This window comes from Corvus brachyrhynchos, unplaced genomic scaffold (assembly GCF_000691975.1).
Source record: "Corvus brachyrhynchos isolate BGI_N302 unplaced genomic scaffold, ASM69197v1 scaffold34, whole genome shotgun sequence".
In the NCBI taxonomy this organism is placed as follows: domain Eukaryota; kingdom Metazoa; phylum Chordata; class Aves; order Passeriformes; family Corvidae; genus Corvus; species Corvus brachyrhynchos.
Window position 1 is genome coordinate 2,601,335 of NW_008238126.1, and position 18,699 is coordinate 2,620,033.

General features: G+C 41.3%; 1 protein-coding gene across 1 annotated transcript; it reads left to right on the forward strand.

Moving 5' to 3' along the window:
- The first annotated feature begins 524 nt into the window (after positions 1 to 524).
- On the forward strand, positions 525 to 18,314 carry SRPX (sushi repeat containing protein, X-linked). Its single transcript, XM_017733454.1, has 9 exons — positions 525 to 688; positions 6,189 to 6,380; positions 7,056 to 7,232; positions 10,281 to 10,407; positions 12,245 to 12,366; positions 12,970 to 13,149; positions 13,575 to 13,708; positions 15,018 to 15,139; positions 17,272 to 18,314. Exons 1-9 carry the CDS (start codon positions 643 to 645, stop codon positions 17,450 to 17,452), a joined length of 1,281 nt encoding a protein of 426 aa, XP_017588943.1. The 5' UTR covers positions 525 to 642; the 3' UTR covers positions 17,453 to 18,314.
- The last annotated feature ends 385 nt before the right edge of the window (positions 18,315 to 18,699 follow it).

An 18,699-nucleotide genomic window follows, 5' to 3' on the forward strand; every position in this document is an offset into this window, starting at 1 on the left:
GCTACTTGGCCTGATGGCTGTTAACAGCCACTGACACTGTGGAACCACTTTATAGTGAAACCTCTGATGTGCCCCTTCACCTGTACCTGCTCTGCTCTCTCTGCTCAGTAGATCAACTACATTGTAGGTGGGCTCTCCATAACAGAGGAGCTGTGACTTGGCATGTGCAACTTAACATTGCACAACACTACTCTAGGAGCACTGAGAGAAATTTACTATTTCACTTGATTGTCAAATCAATTTGCCCCTTCCAAATTCACTATAAAGTGGGTCTGCTATGACTGAGCTTCAGAGAAGCCCATGCTGATGACATTGCATAGATTATTGCATCCTAATCTTGCATGTCTTTTCTCAAAGCTTTCTTTTATTTTTAATTTATATTTCCTTTCTTGCTGCAGTGTTTTTTCTCTTATTTTCTATTGTAGGATCGGGATATTCACCCCTTGAAGATGATGAGGATGTTTATGCACGCAATAGATACAAAGGTGAATGCTTTGCTTATGTGCTAAAGTGGATCAACTGCTTGCTGACAGAAAGCTTCATTCTTTTTTCTTTTTATGGATTATAAAATCTTGGTGATCCAGCTCCATGGTTTTTCTCATGGATATTTAGATCAAGATTTAATTTCTGCTGTTTTTAACAATGGAAATTAGACCAAGTGCTGATCACAACTCTTTCATGCACCTGAGTAAGTAACTTTTGCACTGCCTTTGCTTCTGGGAGATCTGGTTGTTGAATTGTGAAAATCAGAAAGAGCTTCTCTTTCTTTTCCATACATGCTAACAAAACCATCAATGATAAGCTGCCTCAAAACCTGCGCTTACTGATGGTAATGTATAGAAGTACATGCAAGAGAACTTGATTTTCATTACTTTTTTCTTTCCATAAAGTTGATTGCGTTTCAGGTTAACCTGCTACCTGAAGTGCCAAGTGAAGTGTGTTTAATGAATGAATGGGTACATTTCAAAACCAAATTACATAGCTGGATGAGTGAATGGACTGGCACGTCTATAACGTAAATTCAGGTTTTCTTCCCTATTCTGGAAGACTTCACTATTCAGCAAGAGTGAGAAGTGTTTTGCCATTACCAGTAAATCTTCCATTTGCTGTGTCCATTTTCTAAAAAGTCTGCTTCTGTTTCAATATCGCTCTCCTCTGCCACAAATCCTCAGAAACCTGGACATTAAAGAGACCTGGCATTTCATTTGTCATTTCATTAAATGGTAACTGTGTTTCTTTTTAGTAAATTAGTCTATGGATATGCTAGAGTTGTCTTCATTTTGATTACTTGAAAATACTGGCCATTGGTGTCTTGTTGTACATTATTGATTCTCTGCAAAGAATCAATGGGCCATATGAGAGGTAAGTCATAAAATAATTCAGACATTTATGAACAGCCAAAGGGAAAGCACAGCTTTTATGGCTATGTTGCTGTTTTCATAAATGTCTCATCTTCATCCCAGTAAAATACTCCAGTATAAAATTTTGCTTTCAAACACGTGCACAAATAGTTCTCTAAAGCTTTATTTAGGTTAACTCATTTTTCTTTGCCTTTTAACATGTGACCCTCTGCAGACACATAGAAAAAGCATTCAGAGATCATGAAGATAAATCAATGCCAATTCATGCCAGGGCAGGCAAGCAGTTAAAATATGGGTTCTATATAAATTCCTTTTGTATGGTGATCCAAAATGGATTATACTCATGTCAGCCAAAATGTCATCAGGGTAAGTGAAACATAATGGCTTGTTCTCACAGATATTAAAAACTGCCCCAACTTTGGAAGCACTACTGCCAAATGCTGAGGAACAGACAATGTGAATCTAAGAGTATAAAGCATTGGAACAGAAAAGGCTGACTCTTCATTAGCATACTTCTTTATGTTGTTTTTGGGGGGAAGGGGATGAAAAAGACAAAGCAAGGAAAAAGGGGCTGTGTAGCAATCTTCAGAGCTTCTTCTCAGATGTGCAGTCCAGCATTTTGGGTGTGGCCCATTGCTTAGCAAATAAAATTTGCCAGTAACAGGAATTAAAAGGATTTTCGTAATTGATGTTCACATTATGTAAGCAGCATTGGTTTTTTTTCTTTGCACACATGTGCAAGTGAGCACACAGATTCATCCTCTATGACATCTGCAAACAAAGAATTGCAGTTTACTGGGAGGGGTGAAAATCGACCTCCTACTAAACCCTTCTGTCTTCATCTGGATGTTTTCCCACTTGCTTAGCTTTCCAGAGAAACATTGCCAAGATTTTCTGTGCCTACAACATTTTTAAGGAGTTTTTCCCTTCCTCCCTGGTGAACCTTCAGCTCTGTTGGCCGGTGTAGCAGCAAGCAGCAGTACAGCTGGTCACTTTACATGCTGCTTGTGAAGGAAGGGCTCAGCTGAGGCTGGTGTTTAAACAGGACCTAGGGGCTGGGGGAGATGATGCTCTAGTGTAGGTTTCGGGGGTTCTGGGGTCCAGTCGGGACGGCTGGGCAATCGTATTTCCAAGGCTTTCCTGTTTCATCTTCCCCAACACTCTAGAAAGTGCTTTCCTTCTTGCCACTTGGCATCTCTGATCATATTTCATGAAGGAGGGTTTCCTGAATACAGCAGTTCCTGTGTTCATCACAGCTCCATTGACACTGCTCTGGTGATCCTCATTCCTAATATGTTCTCTCAGATACTGTAATGACCAAACAGGAGCCTCAGCTCTAAAGGCAAATAGGGCCTTCAGCCATGTCTGTTTGCTGCCTGTTTTCCCGTGGTTTCAAACACAGGATTGAGTCTCTTGAATGTTCTACTCACAAGTGGTAATTCAGGCTGTTATATTGCTGAGGGACTTTCCAGTTCTTTCAAGTTTGCGCTGAGGTACAAACTTTCTATTAAACAAAAAAAACAGTATATAGGTCTGGGTACCTAAAACTTAAATTTCATTTGGGTGAACAGAGCCTGGTATAGATGGTGAAGTTGCAAAAAAGGTGTCTAGAAAACCTCTAGGTTTTGTAATCCCCAAAGCCTTCAGGAACATGGCTGATCCGGCCTTGAGGTAGGGAACAGCTTGTGTAACCCCTTGAGGCCTCACACAAACCTAATATTCCTCAAGTGCTCCATGTAGCTGCTTTGCCTTTGAAAACCAGTATGTGTCTTCACTTAAAAATAAACAAACTTTGATCTAAATCTTTTTTGTATAGTTTGATGTGCTTTTCAAGTTAGCTGGGTTTTTTCCCAGTAGTATCAGTTGGTTTAAGCCCTGATATTTGTAAATAGCTTGTAAACCCTGCTTCACCCATTTTCTTGTAATCATGATCAGTTCTAGAGTAAGCATTATAATGTTTTAAATCAAAAAGATTTAAATCAAAAAGCTCTTCAAGTTATCTGCATCCAAAAGCATGTTTGCTTTTGTTCTTCTTTCTGGCAGAATCATTTGGTCCAGTAAGATGCATTTTTCCCCTGTCTAGCAGCTTGCTTTGTTTCTCTCTGTAAACCACTGTAGCTGCATTGACACTACAGGAAAGGCTTTTTCAGTATTGTGCTTGTGCATTAATCTGCATTTCTTAGCTGTTAGCCACTTTTTTTTTTAAATATATGGGCAGCTCTTATCTTAAGTGTGATTGTAAAACCACAAAAATTTGCACAAAAGCTCAGGCAATTTGCAATACCTGAAACAGCTTCTTTGCCCTCTATTTTATTATTATTAGCCTCTTGATCATGTTGTAAAGCATGTTTGTCTTAACACCCTTTACAAAGGAAGTCAGCGATGTGCATTTGGAGTTTATACATGTGGAAAAGCCGAGGCATAAATATCTTGAGCTGATTTGCCGAAGGATTATGTAACTGGCCGGGGTGAAAGCTCAGCCCAAATGAGTTTTCATCCCCCCAGTCCTGCCCTTTCAGTCAGTGTTGTCTTAGTAACTTCAGGTTTGAGCCCTTCTGCAGAAAAACCAAGGCCTCATTCTTAGTTAAGGAGGTCTTACAAGCTTGGGCATGTAAATAAATTGAAGTTTAAGATCTCAGGGCATGGGAAGAGAAAGTGGGACAGAAAAGCTGGAAAGTCTGGGCATGAGACCACTGAAGAGGAGATTATGGGAAAGCTCAAGAGTAGGAGGATTCCTCCAGGAGGTGAATGAGGCAGAGGCTGGGAATCAAGATGTGTGGCTTCCCCCAGAGAGTGGTTGGAGGTGGTGCCTGAGACTGCACCAGCAGCCCTGGGGTAGCAGTTAAGGAGGCAGAGCTGGCTGCTGGAATCACTCATTAATTCAGCAGTAGCTGGTTGACTTCTGTTCGCATTAGCTCACACTCCTCATCTGTTGTCTGAGTTTTAATTTGGTGCACAGCAAGCATGAAAAATGGGAGCCACTGTGGTACAGCCCCTCAACAAAATGGCCCAAGTCGGTGGATGTGGAGATTTTTTAAATGTCTTTTGAGAGCTGTGGGATCGAGATTAGGGTGAAGGACAGGAAATAGTTCTAAAAAAATCAAACCCCAAACCAAAACCCACTTTCCACCAAAACACTTTGCATGATTGTAAGGTAAATAGCGGAGGATGTACGTGACATTCAGCAAACAGGCTTTTAGGTGGGAAGAAACAGAGCTGGGATGATTGTATGGCTGAGCCGAAAAGCTGAACTGTAGTCTACCCTTAACCTGAGGGGTGCTGTTAGACTGGCCTGCTTGTGTCCTGTGCCTCAGTTACTGTGTATTTGCTGACACTGGGAATAATGTCACTTACACATCTTTGTAAAGGGTTATCTCTTGTAGTGGTGGAAGACAAAAATAAGCATATCACAGTACTACTGCTTCAGAAACGGACTAGTGTAGAGGAAATGCGCCCTTGGTCTAGGCAAAAGATTGATAATTAGTCTGATTTTAGTTTGCAGATGCTATTGTGTTGACTCAGGACCAGCACTGCAAAATACAGATGTAAAGTGTAGTTTCCATTGGAAAAGTGTAAATATGTCCTAGAGACACAGTACACTGTATATAAATATCCCATGTATGAGAAATGCTGTATTGATTTTTGTTTATTTATGCGTGGAGCTGATCCAGCTAGTATGGGAAAATGTACTTAATAACTATGGGCATTAAGAGCTAGAAGTGAACATCTGCCAAAGATGATCTAGAATTTTTTTTTTATTGTTGTTTGTGACTTTGTGAGTATGAAGGCTAAAACTCGTGTTTTGTTTGTTTAGGGTTTTTTTTCCATCCTTCTTGCAAAATTAAAAAGTTTTTTCATGCCCCTCCCTTACGTAACACACTGTCACAAAGGATTTCAGGACTTGTCATCTTTCTCTTTTTACTTTGCAGTCCCTCCCTTTTTCCCTCTCTCTTCTCCCAATATGTCCTTTTCAAATCTTGGAGCTGAGAAAGCAGCAGGCTTAGTCAGTCCTTGTGAAGGAAACTCCTATTGAGAAGCTGCCCGTTTTCTTGGTGTGCACCCTATTGTCAAAGCTAAACAAAGTACGTGAAACTTTGGCTGGGAACAGAACTCTCTACTTGATGCTGTGCCCATCAGCACCACACTGTGGTGGTAAATTCTCACAAGGTGGGGGTACCCATATCCTGCATATTTTACAGTGTAGCCCTGGCCAGTTAATAAAGGTTCAGTTTGAGCAGGTTCAACTTTATATATTGGCAATATGATTTGTGTAAGTGATACCTTATAACTGTGGGAGAGCTTGAACCATCACTGAGTTTTGCAAGGCACAGATTATTAAGGAAGGAGAAATTAATTTTTTTAATGGCACTAAGAGAGCTTCATGTGGAAAGTTGACAACTGCAGCCAAACCAAGGTGTTCCTAATGCAAACTTCTCTTACCAAAGAGCAATTCGATGGGTCTGCTTAAAAATGAGGGGAAAATGGCCCAGTTGTCATCAAACTGCCCACATGGTGGCACACTTATTCCATGGACAAAAAGCATAGTAAAAACCCACCTGCCCTCCCAACCCCTTCAATCTAATGGCTACAATCTTTAATGCTTGTCATAAAAAACCAGAGCTGCCAGTCTTTTAAGGGCTGACCTCCTCGTGTGTAAGTGCACCTCTGCAGTGTTCTCCACTTTGAGGATTGGCAGCTTTTTAAATAAGAGGTTTATTTCCTTTTCTTCTGTGTGACCTTGATTAAGCAAAGTGGTTTTATATTTGTGTATCAACTTTAACGTTTTTGTAATTGCTGTGTGTGGGGTTTTTTTCTTCTCTGTGCCAGAAACACCGTGGTGCTCCCCCATTAAAGTGAAACATGGTTATGCCAACTGCAGGACACCTCAAGGGGAATATTACAAGAATGTATTGGGCACAAGATGTGATATTCGCTGTCAAAAAGGCTACGAACTGCATGGCCCTCACCAGCTAATTTGTCAGTCAAGCAAACGCTGGTCTGGGAAGGTGCTGTGCAAACGTAAGTGGCTACAAAATCTCTGTGTGTGTGACTTTTGCTCCCGGGTCAGCCGGCCGTAAAGCAAACGTAAGTGGCTACAAAATCTCTGTGTGTGTGACTTGTGCTCCAGGTTAAGCAGACAGTAAATTCTTGTTTGCCTTTGAAACTGATCTTTGGATTGTTACTGTTGTTTTAAAGGTTGGCAGTATGCTTGGATACGTAGATTAGTTTGTTGAGGATCTCACAGGGGTGCCTGTCGTGATATGCATCTGAGTGGTACAAACACTCTTGGCAGAGAGGGAATATTCTGTGAATGTGGGATTTTGATTTGTGGGAATAGTTTCATGACAGAGCCATAAAGCTGTTTTAAAATATCGCCCATCTTAGACTTTCTAAGTTAACACAATTTGTATCAGGTGTCTAAATGGGCTCTTGGAGTAAAACATTTTCTGAGAAGAGAGGAATAGCTACTTGTCATCCCTTTTCTCATATAAATATTGTATCAGGCCACTAATGCTTATGTAGAGTTAAATTTGAAATGCAGCTAATAAGAACAGTGTGGAAAAACCTCACGTGGAACAAGACTTCCTCCCACTTGTTTGCCAGCTGTGTCTTTATTTCTGTGTAATACCCCACATTTACATTACTCTAAAGGGAGGTTAACAGGTTTCCAGAAGTCTGTCTTTGCTTTTCCAGAAAAGCGTTGCCCTACCCTGTCCATGCCGACCAACGGGGGCTTCAAGTGTTTGGATGGTGCCTACTTTGGCTCGAGGTGTGAGTACTACTGCTCCCCAGGCTACCAGCTGAAGGGGGACCGCATCGTCACCTGCATGGACAACAAAGTCTGGAGTGGCCGGCCAGCGGCCTGCGTTGGTAAGTGGGGTGTTGGGTCTGCATCCCAGGAGGTCTACATCCAGAGGTACCTGCCAGTGCCCAAGTTCTGCATGGATAAATTCCAAAAGGCCTTTTTTATCCAGTTTATAAGGTGAAAAAGCAACTGTCCCTCTTAAGGAAGCAGAGAACAGTTTTCCAAGGGTGCAATGTTCTGTTACTCGGTACTTTCAGTCCAAAGTGAGTATCTTTCTTACACAGGAGCTCCAAGCATTACCACTTAATTAAAGATGAGTCTGGTGTAAATGGCCAGCACTTTACAAAGCTTGTAACAGCCTTTGCTGACTCCTGAGTAACTCCTTGGTAGTCTGTGCTGCTCTTCCAGCATGTTCTGTGTGCTGGAGTCTGTCACACTCTCTTCTGCTTAGTGATTAAAAACAGGTTTAAAAGTAAACCTGTTGTCTGAACTGTTTTTCTTCCTTGGGATTGTGGTCTTCAAATACATCCAGAGAATGCGAATGGATTGTAGTTACCAGTATGGTTGCAGTGAGCTAATTTAAATTTCATCCTAGTTCGCTCTAGTTATGCCAGCAATTTTCATTACATAGTCAGTGGTCTCCTGGGAACCTCACTGGAAGAGGTGTTTCTATATACATAAAACCAAAAGAGAGATAAACAAATACTGACATTTAACTTTCCTGACTACTAATGGAATTTCAGCACATAGTGAAGTCTCAGCCTGCTGCCCTTGATTCTGGGAAGCCTCCGATAAAAGCTTCAGCAGCCACCCACAAAGGAAAGTATTTTTTGGCCATCTGAAATGGCTACCAGTAATTTAAAGCATGTGGGTGGTAGAATGTTTGTGCTTAGTGTTTTGTGTGTATGATAACTTGGTTTTCCTCAGAATGCCTGTGGCTCAGTCTAGGTTGGCAAGTGGCTTTGGAGCCTCTCCACAGTGGCCTGATGTTCATAAAATGTTTTTCAGGTTTCCTGTTATTTGGTGTTGTACAAATGTAGACATGAGCTGCTTAGGTCTAGACTGTTTGTGGTGTCGCTCGTTTTTATATGCAAAAACAAGCTTTGTTCTTCTCAGTGGTGTGAGCAGAGGAAGAAAAACAAACCTTTTAAGTTTGGAAATGATAAAATACTGTCCTCTGTATTTCCTGGCACTTTCAGCAGCTCGTCTGTTTGCAGAGATGGTGTGCTTATTACAGAGGATGCTGTCTTGTGGAGTAAAGTAAGCAAGTACCTTAAGCTGCAAAGAAAAGAGGCTAAGTTAGCAGTAACACTTCTTTTTATTCCAAAAATGCAGAGTAATTGTTGCATAGGATATCAAGTCCCAATTGTTGCCTAGGATTACAAGTCCTAAGTAACCCAGTAAAAGTAATACTAAGATTTAAGTTATGGTAATACCACATAGTTCAGAGAAGGCTCCTTCAAACCTTGTGTGCACATAGTTCCTATATGCACATAGTGAGATCTGCTGTTAGCAGACTGTTCAATAAGGTATATGTATTTTGACATCTTGATAGGTAGGATAGAGAGTTTTTTGTGACCAGACGTCACAGACATAATTATGACCAGACATAATTCTAACAGTATAATGAAGTTTGCAATTGAACACTTGTTCCTTAGTGTAATTCAGAAGTTGCGGAACTGCAGCCTACACAGTGGCCAGGAGAGGACTGGCTGAACAGCTCACTTTCAGCTGAGGAGTGAAATTAAGGTGAAGGCAGCAATGAAATACAAAGGCAAAAAGGCTGTCTAATTTCTTCCTTTGATATGCAAACAATTAGTTGCACTGTGCACAGTAGGGATGTTACTTGTGATCAGGGCATGGGCTGGTAAACTTCATGTCATGGAAGTGGCCTGGGTATTCCACAGCTTTGGGCATTGAGTATGGCTAAAATTACTTCAGACCTGAACTTAAAGTGCTCTTAAAAACAAGGGGCTTTCCTCTACCCCTTTACACTGCAGTTGCACTGCTTAGCATTTTTGCACTAAATTATGTGGGCTTCTCAGTGCAGCAGTGAAGATCCATGTAGGAAAGGCAAAAGGCCTTTCAGTAGTGAAGCAGGTATGCATTAAAAGGGGTAAAAAAGACACATTTTTAAAATTAGGTATATTCTAGCAGTCACTTACAGAAGTCCTTATAGTTAGTGAGTATTCTGTCCTAACAAAGCAGACTGTCTCCTGTCCCCACCCTGTAAGAGGAAGGATATCCCTCATGTCCTGAAATAGTTTTGATGGAAAGAAAAATCAATGTACAGCTGGTTTTGGTTATCAGTTAGCTAAAAATGCCAATACTCACTTGAATAATATTTCTATTATATCTGTAACGCACTGTGACATATATTAAAATAGATACTTTCCTGTAGAAGATTGAAAAATGTCAGTCTTTTCTTCTGGAAAGATTGCCTTTTCCTGCTGGTTGTATAACAGAGGTTATGGTAAATGGCTGTCACCAAGCTAAGTCATCCTTTTGTCACATCTTGAGGCTGTATTGATAGGATGCTTGTCCTAGTAGTGCTGACTACTGAGGTAAGATGTTATTATAAGAGTTACTAGGAAAAAATCAAATGCAGCATTGATTCTCCACAAAATGGTAATTGTGCCGGTCTTCTGTTGTTTCTCATTTTGCCATTATTGCAGGAAAAATAACCAGCATATTAAGAGTAACATGCAACGTTACCATGCAGAGAGAGATTGATTTTCAGTGTGCTTTAAAAATGCTCTTAGTCACATTATCTACTGTACAGATGGACAAAGGAAAGAATGCAGAGAAACAGAACATCCTTGGGTAGGATCTTGGACATCCCTCCTTGGAGTTCAAAGCCATCCATTTGTCGACATTACTTTTTAGCTGAACTGTGTAAAGAAATTTACAGTAACTACTTTTAGTTGGGTTTTTCGCATTGTAAAGGGCTGATCATTGTCAGCTCATGTGCCTTCACTGGGATGAATCCAGTGCCGAGGAGGCCAGCTGGAGGTGGTCCTGGGTTACCCTGACAGCAGGCAAGGAGCTGTGAAGAAAATGCACAGCTCTAGCAGATGCTCCAGTGCCCTTTTCTGTGGCATTTCTTTCAACAGATACTGAACCTCCAAGGATCCAGTGCCCGAGCGTGAAGGAGAAAACCGCGGAGCCCAACAAGTTGACAGCCAGAGTGTTCTGGGACACCCCGGAGGGACGGGACACTGCAGATGGGATTCTGACAGAGTAGGTGAACATCTCTTCATGTTTGCATTTTCTCCTTCTTACTCTTTTGTTAGCAATTTGGCAGGCCAGGAACCTTTTTCCCTTAATTCATCCAAGATGCTTTCTTATAGCTGTCACATGTCGCTGACCTGTAAAGAATTGCATGTTTAACTGGAAAAGCTGGCAGTTCGGAGGTGAATTGTTCAGAAACTGGTTAGCCACTTGTGGTTATTTAGAGCTGGTAGAATAAACAACAGCATTTTGACTGCATTTTCCAGAGCTTCTTTACGGTCTCGTAGTCAACAAGTTTTCTTACAGCAAGTTACCTTTTGTGCATAACAATGAAAACAGACTAGTGCATTGGAGGTGACAGAAGAGGTAAGTGTGACTGTCTTAAAAAAACCAAGGTGTGTCACAAAATCATCTGCTGTCATCTTTAGGCTTCTTCCTGAAGTAGTGCTGGCTACTGATGTCCCTGGATTCGGCAGTTACCTTTGAAGTAACATTTCGTGTTTGTAGCCTTGATGGATTTAAACATTGGATTTAGACATTACACTTCAAAATTTCTTTGCCAGTTTGTGTGGTTTCACAGACACATTTTCCAGAAGAACAAGGTGTACTTGTGTACTGTCACTGATTTTCCCATTTTTATCATGCAGGACTTAGGTCAATCTGTCTGGGTTATTATAATGATAGGAGTTTAGAAAATCTGCTTTTTCAGTAAGCAAGTTACATCATTACATTAGTGGACTGGTTAAGCTTAAGCTTCAAGCTCACAGTTGAGCTTGAAGATGTGTACAATTTCATGTGAATACAAAAAAAAAAACCTGTTGAAAGACACAATGATATTGCCCTTTTATTGCTATAAATTAATAATTTCATAAAGAAGAATTCATTGCATAATTAAAAACTTAATTGCCGTTAAGGTCTGATGTAACAATTTGGTGACAATTATCAACATTAAAAGTTACACCTGGTAAAGTAAAAACTTGGAAAATGTCAGAATAAAGAAATTCCTAAGTCTTTTTGACAAAGGGATGTCTGATAGGCAAAAACAATGGGGAATATCCCTTGTAGACTTTGTCATATGAATAACTGTTGTCAGCTCAAAAGAGCCAAGCTCTCAATTCAGTGAAAGTTTTTCCAGAAACCACATCTCTATTTTTATAAAATGTTGCTAAACTGTGCTGTTTCATGGACTATGCAGTGCTTTTCTTAAATGCACAGAGTCCTTCAGTTTCAGGAGTACAAAAGCTTTTCCATTACATGGAAAGCTCTTTGGTTACCCTCTGCTTCAGTACTGAGGATATGTTTAACGTGTCTAAATTCTCCCACCTTGTTTGCAGGACAGGGGCAAGTTCCAGGTGAAAATGCTGCTGTGGATCACCACACCCTTCTGCTGTGACACTGAATCTCCCTTTCTGTTCCATTTCTGTACATATTAACAGTCACAAATGACAATCACAGGAGCAGTTCAGAAGAGCCAGATGGGAGTACATGCCCATTGTGAGAGGCTGGAAGTTTTCTTTCTTAATGTTGGTTTTTTCTTATGTAAGGAAAAGGAAGCTTGAGTTCCTCTGGGCATGATGGGCTTGGCTACACTATGGATTGTTTTATAGGAAGGGAGCAGACCTTGCCCACTCTCACCTCCTTGTCTCAGCAGGGTGGGCTGTATGTAGCTAATTTAAATACTCTGGTTGCTGCTTCCCAACTTCTTCCTTTGCTTACGCTCAAGTCTTCAGTCCTGCAGTGCAGCCTAGCATACCACAAACATCCCTCTTCAGGCTTTTACAGCATTGTCAGTAAATAAATACGGGTGAATTTCTGAACATCTGTCCTGTTTTGTTTCCTGTTTTAGTGTTATTTTGAAAGGCCTGCCACCAGGGTCACATTTTCCAGAAGGAGACCACAAAATCCAATATACTGTGTATGACAGAGCTGAAAACAAAGGCACTTGCAAATTTCTTGTTAAAGTCAGAGGTAAGAATGGTGCTTTACCCTGTAAATACAGACACTGATTTGCATCTGGCTTGGTAGGCAATTTGAAAATATCCTCATTTCTGTGTTTATCTGCATATTTCTGTGTATATAAACTCCTGTGATGATGCTGAAAGGGAGGACAGTCTTGCTGAAGACCCTGGGGCCAGGTCTGCAGCAGTCCTGCATTTCTGCCATCTCCTCCCTGATACTTAAGGCTTGTGAGGTGCTGAAACAAGGAGGTGAAGACATTTTTTCGGCTGAGGCTCAGGTCTGTCAAGCAGGGCTGCCCTTTCACAAGTCCAGATCTTAACATCTGGAGTTGAATATACAGAGATGATACCTGTAGGTTTTGGCTTCAGCTCTTTGTGCTCCATGACCTTTTGTCACATGCATACACCTACACACCTTTTCATTTTACGTGAGAGTGAGGGTGGGGGAGTTCAAGCTGGTTGGTTGGTGTTTTTAAGTGCATGACTAATGCTACAGAAAGCAAACAGAAAAATGTCTTTGGTACTGGTAGTCCCCTGACCCATGCTACCTTAATAACAAATGGTGATTCATGTTGTGCCTTATTTTGTTGGGTTTTTTTTCTCTTGCTCAAAGTCAGGCGCTGTGTGAAGTTAAATGCCCCAGATAATGGCTACATCAAGTGCTCAGGTGATGGAAATAACTATGGTGCTACCTGTGAATTCTCCTGCATTGGTGGCTATGAGCTGCAAGGAAGCCCAGCTCGAGTCTGCCAGTACAATTTGGGTTGGTCAGGAGTGGAGCCAACCTGTGCACGTAAGTGAGTATTTCACCACCTTACCAGGAGGAATCCAGTGCAGTGAGAATCTTAGGGCAGTGAGAGTTTGGGAAGGGGGTGTGGGGTGGAATACAGCTGCAGTGTACCGGAGGTAAGAAACTTACCATCTTTGTCTCCCCTGCCAGTTTGCACTTACAGTTGAAGCCTTTGCCACCTCTGACTTCTCTTTCCTCAAGTTTGTCTTAGCTCAAAACTTTCTACAAAATCTGATGTTCTGGAGTCAATACAGTGTGCAAGCTAGAGCAGTCTGCAGTAAAATTGTTGGCTTCAATGAGGCCAGCATTTCACCCATGTCTTCTTTATTATTGTTTCTTGTTCTTGTGGTTCTGCTGTCTAACTCTGCCTCTAGAAATAGATCTGTTTTCAGTATGCTCCATAACTTTTGTTTTAATTTTAATTCTAGCCATGAATATTAATGTGAATGTGAGGACTGCAGCTGCACTTCTGGATCAATTTTATGAGAAGCGGAGACTGCTAATTATTTCAACTCCTACTGCAGCCAACTTCTTCTACAGGATGCAGCTGGGAATGCTGCAGGTAAAACACATTTAAGGGGGATGTGCAGCTATTTTTTTTCTTTAAAGAAAGACACAAGAGGACAAGCTCCACTGTTTGATAAAAATATACAAACTTCAGCTGTTATATTGTAGCCACTGAAAGATCTGGCTGAAACAGTCATGGTCCTGGATTGATCCTTTTCACAGGGGTTTGAGTTGAAATATCTCCCCAGTCTCTAATTCAGCTCCATTCTGGATTGTGCTGCCTCTGACTGACCAGTCACTGAATCCCAGGCTGTTCTGGCCCTTCCATCCTCCCCAAATTAATTATAATAATTTGTGTTCAGTAATAATTCCCTATCTCAGCTGCTAAAGAAATTGAAAAAAAACCCAAACCTAACCTCCAACACTTAAGCAGCTCGTGCAGACCAGGCTTAACAGAATTTGCAACTACAATGCAAGGAAGTATGAACAGCTTCAGAAATACAAAGTGCAAACAAAGGACCAGAGACACAGGAGAGAAATCATCCAGAGTGCTGGAGATAACACTGTGGGGTGTTTTGTTCCAAAAACCCAAAACTTCTGGTAATTTTCCTTCTTGTGTGTTGTAAATGTGATGCCCTTGTTGGCTTCTTGCTAGACTTAGGGATGTGTCTCCAAAATGTATCTGTGTCCTCAGGGAAAGGAAGGAAAGGAACCTGTATTCTTTCACAGCTACAAGTGCTTTTATCTTGTTTTTTTCTTCTCACAACTTGTAACAAAATGGAGTATAAATAATCATTGAGATATGAATGTGATGATGCTTTTAACTGCTGTCTTAAATTACAGTTGTATTTAAGAAAAAAAAACAAAGCAGGGCTTTTTCCCTATTAGATAAACTTGGCAAGAAAATTCAATATATTGATCAATCTGAATTTAATGGCTATAGTACATTTTCCACTTCTTGACAGTGGGCAGATGAGTTGGCATGGAAGATAACTTCCTGCAGTCAACTTCTGTTTCACATAATTTGCTTTGATTGCCAAATTAGATTACTAGTACAATGCTTAATATCCTGGCACCTTTTCATATGACTACAGAGACAAGTTGATATTTCTCCTAGGTGATCCCTGTGTGTTGGTTTTCTTAGAGTAGCTGAGAATCTGTTACTTAACCTCCCCTGGAGTCATGAAGCTCCAGTTCTTTGCTGTGAGAATTTGAGTGTTTGCAAAATGTGCTCTCAATTCAGTTTAAAACATTTAACTAACTTAAGGAGAGGGGACTCTATGAACACTTGCTGCATACTCAAAACACTCCCCTGTTCTCTCAGGGATGACTAATACCCCTCTTTCTCCTTTTAACCCTTGCAGCCGGCACAGTGTGGGTTAGACCTCCGACATGTCACCGTGGTGGAGTTGGTTGGTGTCTTCCCAGCACAGATAGGAAGAATAGGAGTGAAGCTGCTGCCCCCATCACTTGCCCTGCAGCTCAGGTAAAGGAAGCTCTCACTGCTGTTGTGTTTGCACCTTATCCTACAAGTTGCATTGCTTTTGATTCCCTGCATCCTACTCTCCAAATACATGTATTCTACTCTAATGTACATAGCTAGACACTGGAAAGTAGATATTGATGAGCACACTTTAGGGTTAATTCGCTCTCTGTGTAATAGCTACAGCAAATCTAAAAATAACAAAAATTTATTTAATTTATTACATATTTAATATGCCTATGATCATAGGGATGTGAGTTTGTATTTTTGGGTGCTGCCACTGAAAACACTTCAGAGTCTGTCTGTATTTGTGTTGGAGTTGCTCCTTTGCAAGGACAGCCCTGGAGCAGCTGCCAGGGCAGCCCCAAATGGCAGCGACAGCTCATCCTCTGCACCAGGGCTGGTGGTGGTTGTGGCCAGGCCCAAAGGGGAGGAGGCAGTGAAAGGGGAAACTCTTTGAAGTCCCACATGTAGGAATGAGATGGGCAGTATTTCAAAGAGGAAATTATCTCAGCCTCCCCACCCTGACTGCAGCATCAGCAGTTTTACTGAGGTGCCTAAACTGTTTTGACTTGGGTTTAGACTGGCAGAGGATTGGTTTTCACTTGAAAGGGTGCCAGCATTCAAGTGCCAGCATTTCCTAGGGACAGGAAAACAACAAAAGCCAAAAGTGAAGGCCTCATTGGCAGGAAGAGTTGTTTAGAAAAAAGTCAAGGAGCATTTTAGGCAACATATTCTATGATAGGCCTGAGGAAAGGGAGTAAGTTTTAATTGAAGACAATGAAAATTGCTGGCACAGCAGAGAGGGGATTTTTTTCAAATTATTAAAAAAATTTGTTCTCAATAAAAGAAAAAGGAGAGCACAACACTCTCTTTTTCTTTTTTGAATAAAGATACTTCTACTAAAGTTGAAATTATTTTCTTGTGGCTCTGGAGAAAATAATAAGCTCTCTTAACACCTCATTGCCTGCTCCCATGCAACCTTTAATGAAGCTACATTTCAGAAATTGGTATGGTATGACCTGCCCTTCACTCAGTGAAAGGTAGTTTTCCATTGATTTTTTCCTTTGTTGTTGCTTAGTGTGTGAATTACAGCTTTTCAGTTCTGCAAGGTGCTCAAATCAATATGAAATGCACTCTTAAACATCTTGAATAAATATGTCATCCAGAATTGGCATTTCAGTAAGCTGATGAGCACAGGTACCCCATTTAAAACTTTGGAAAGCACAGAAGTTTAGCATTTGGATTTTTAGAAGAATTTTTTCCTAGGTGACATAAGGCACAAGATGAATGTAGTTTTCTATCCCTGTTGCTTAGCTTTAATCTTTATTTTAGTTTGAATTTAATGGCCAAGCTCCCTGATGGCAACAAGACTATGCCAAGAGCACTCAGACTTGGTAGGAGGCTGTGGAAGGCCAATTTTGGTGCTTCACACCTTTCCAACATCCCTCCAGACTCTTCTTCGTGGCATTCTTCTTTCACCATTCTCTCAGGGCTGCCTGAATTTATTTACCCCACACTAATGATGTTGACTGACTGTGTATCTAAGGATCTTCTAGTACATTAGTCCTTCATGCAAAAGATGAAAAGAGCACCAGAGATAAACTTTTCTTATTTTTGTACCTTCAGAGGAGCTTAAATGACCAGTTCCACCACTTTGGAAGAAAAGGACTCCTCCATGATTAGCGCTGGCTTTTGTTCCTCTAAAATTAGAGTCCCACATGATTGTTATTATTAGGTAGCCATGAAAGCAGACTCCAAAAATTTTTGTCCTGCTTTTCTTACTGTGAGCTTTTATACCAAGGAAAGCCAAGAAATGGAAGCCAGGAAAGGGAATAGTCTTACTTATAACTCGAGCTTCATCACACGGGTTTTCTTTAGGTACTGTTCATACTACCTTTTTTGTCTGACCTTTTTTCATTCTTGTGACAGCAGTGGGTAATGGCAGAGAACAGAGCTGGGTGCAGTTACCTTGACACATGCAGCACATGCAGGCACCTGCTCTTTATCTGGCTCCTTGTTAATGCTGAAACCAAGTGGACTCTGTGTAGCCCCTGTGACCATCCTCACCTTCCTCTGCTCAGGCTCAAGAGGCTGGTGCTGCCCTTTAACAAAACCAGTTCCTTGCTTTGCAGGCTGCTGCTGAGGATCCCCCATTACAATTTCAACATCGTGGTGATGGACAAGCACGGCATGGACAAGGAACGCTACCCTTTCCCAGCAACACCAGCTGAGCTCTTTGCCCTTATTGACAAATTTCCCTTGAGAAAAGATGAGATGAAACTGCAAGCAGAAATTGGTCAGTCATGTCCCTAATTCAGCATTTCAGGGCCTACAGTTGTCAGTGAATTGTTTTTAATCCTCATAATTCTCCCCTTGGTGCTACACAAAGCATGGCTTTTTTAATCACTCATGTGATTTTTTGTGTATTGGTAAATGTGTCCAGCCATGTAGCTGCTCTGCATAGAAGTGTGCACAATGCTCTTTTGTACTTTCAGTCATCTTTAGATCACAGAATGGCTTGGGTTAGAAGTGACCTCAAAGATCATCTAGTTCAAACCTTGCTGCCATGGACAGGGACATCTTGCACTAGACCAGGTTGCTCAGAGCCCCATCCAGCCTGGCCTTGAGCACTGCCAGGGATGGGGCATCCACAACTTCTCTGGGCAACCTGTGCCAGTGCCTCACCACCCTCCCAGTGAAGAATTTTTCCCTAACATCTAATCTGAACCTGTTCTCTTACAAGTTGAAGCCATTCCCCCTTGTCTGTCACTCCAGGCTCTTGTAAAAAATCCCTCTCCATCTTTCCTGTAGGCTCTGTTCAGGACCTGGAATGGCCACAATTAGGTCACCCCTAAGCCTTCTCTTTTCCAGGCTGAACAACCCCCATTCTCTCAGCCTTTCCTCACAGGAGAGGTGCTCCATCCCTATGATCGCCTTGGTGGCCTTCTCTGGACTTGCTCTGACAGGTGGATGTCCTTCCTCCTGCTGGGGACCCCACAGCTGGATGAATGTGGATGTAGGATTTACTACCTAATGGAATTTCTTGTACAGAGAGTGAAGAACTGAGGCACGTTTCTGGGAGTTTATTATGGATTTTTCATTCAGTGTAAAGTTGGGGGTTCTTTCTTACTGTTTATAATTCTTTTTATTAATAAAATATTGTTTTGCAAACAGAGAGTTGTCTGAAATTCCTCTTGGGGTTTAAAGTTGGTCGATTTATACAAAAGTTGGTTCAAAATATCTTTCTGCAAACCATTATAACGGGCGTTAGCCTCACATTGAAAGTGTACAAGCAACCCACTGGTACTTTTTAGTTCCCCTAAAAATATGGTCAATCACAGACAAAAAGAATAATCCAAAGGCAATGCAAGCATCGATTTTCAGCAGCAGCAAGGAGAAAATTGGTGATAGCAGGAGCATGGAAGTCATTGCCACAGGGAATATGATGAAGGAACAGTGATCAGTGTAGGGGATGGGCAGTAATTACTAAAGCCCTTGTACTGCAGTGCTTAATAGACACAGATTCTGCTTCTGGCTTTTAATGTCCAACAGTCTTGGAG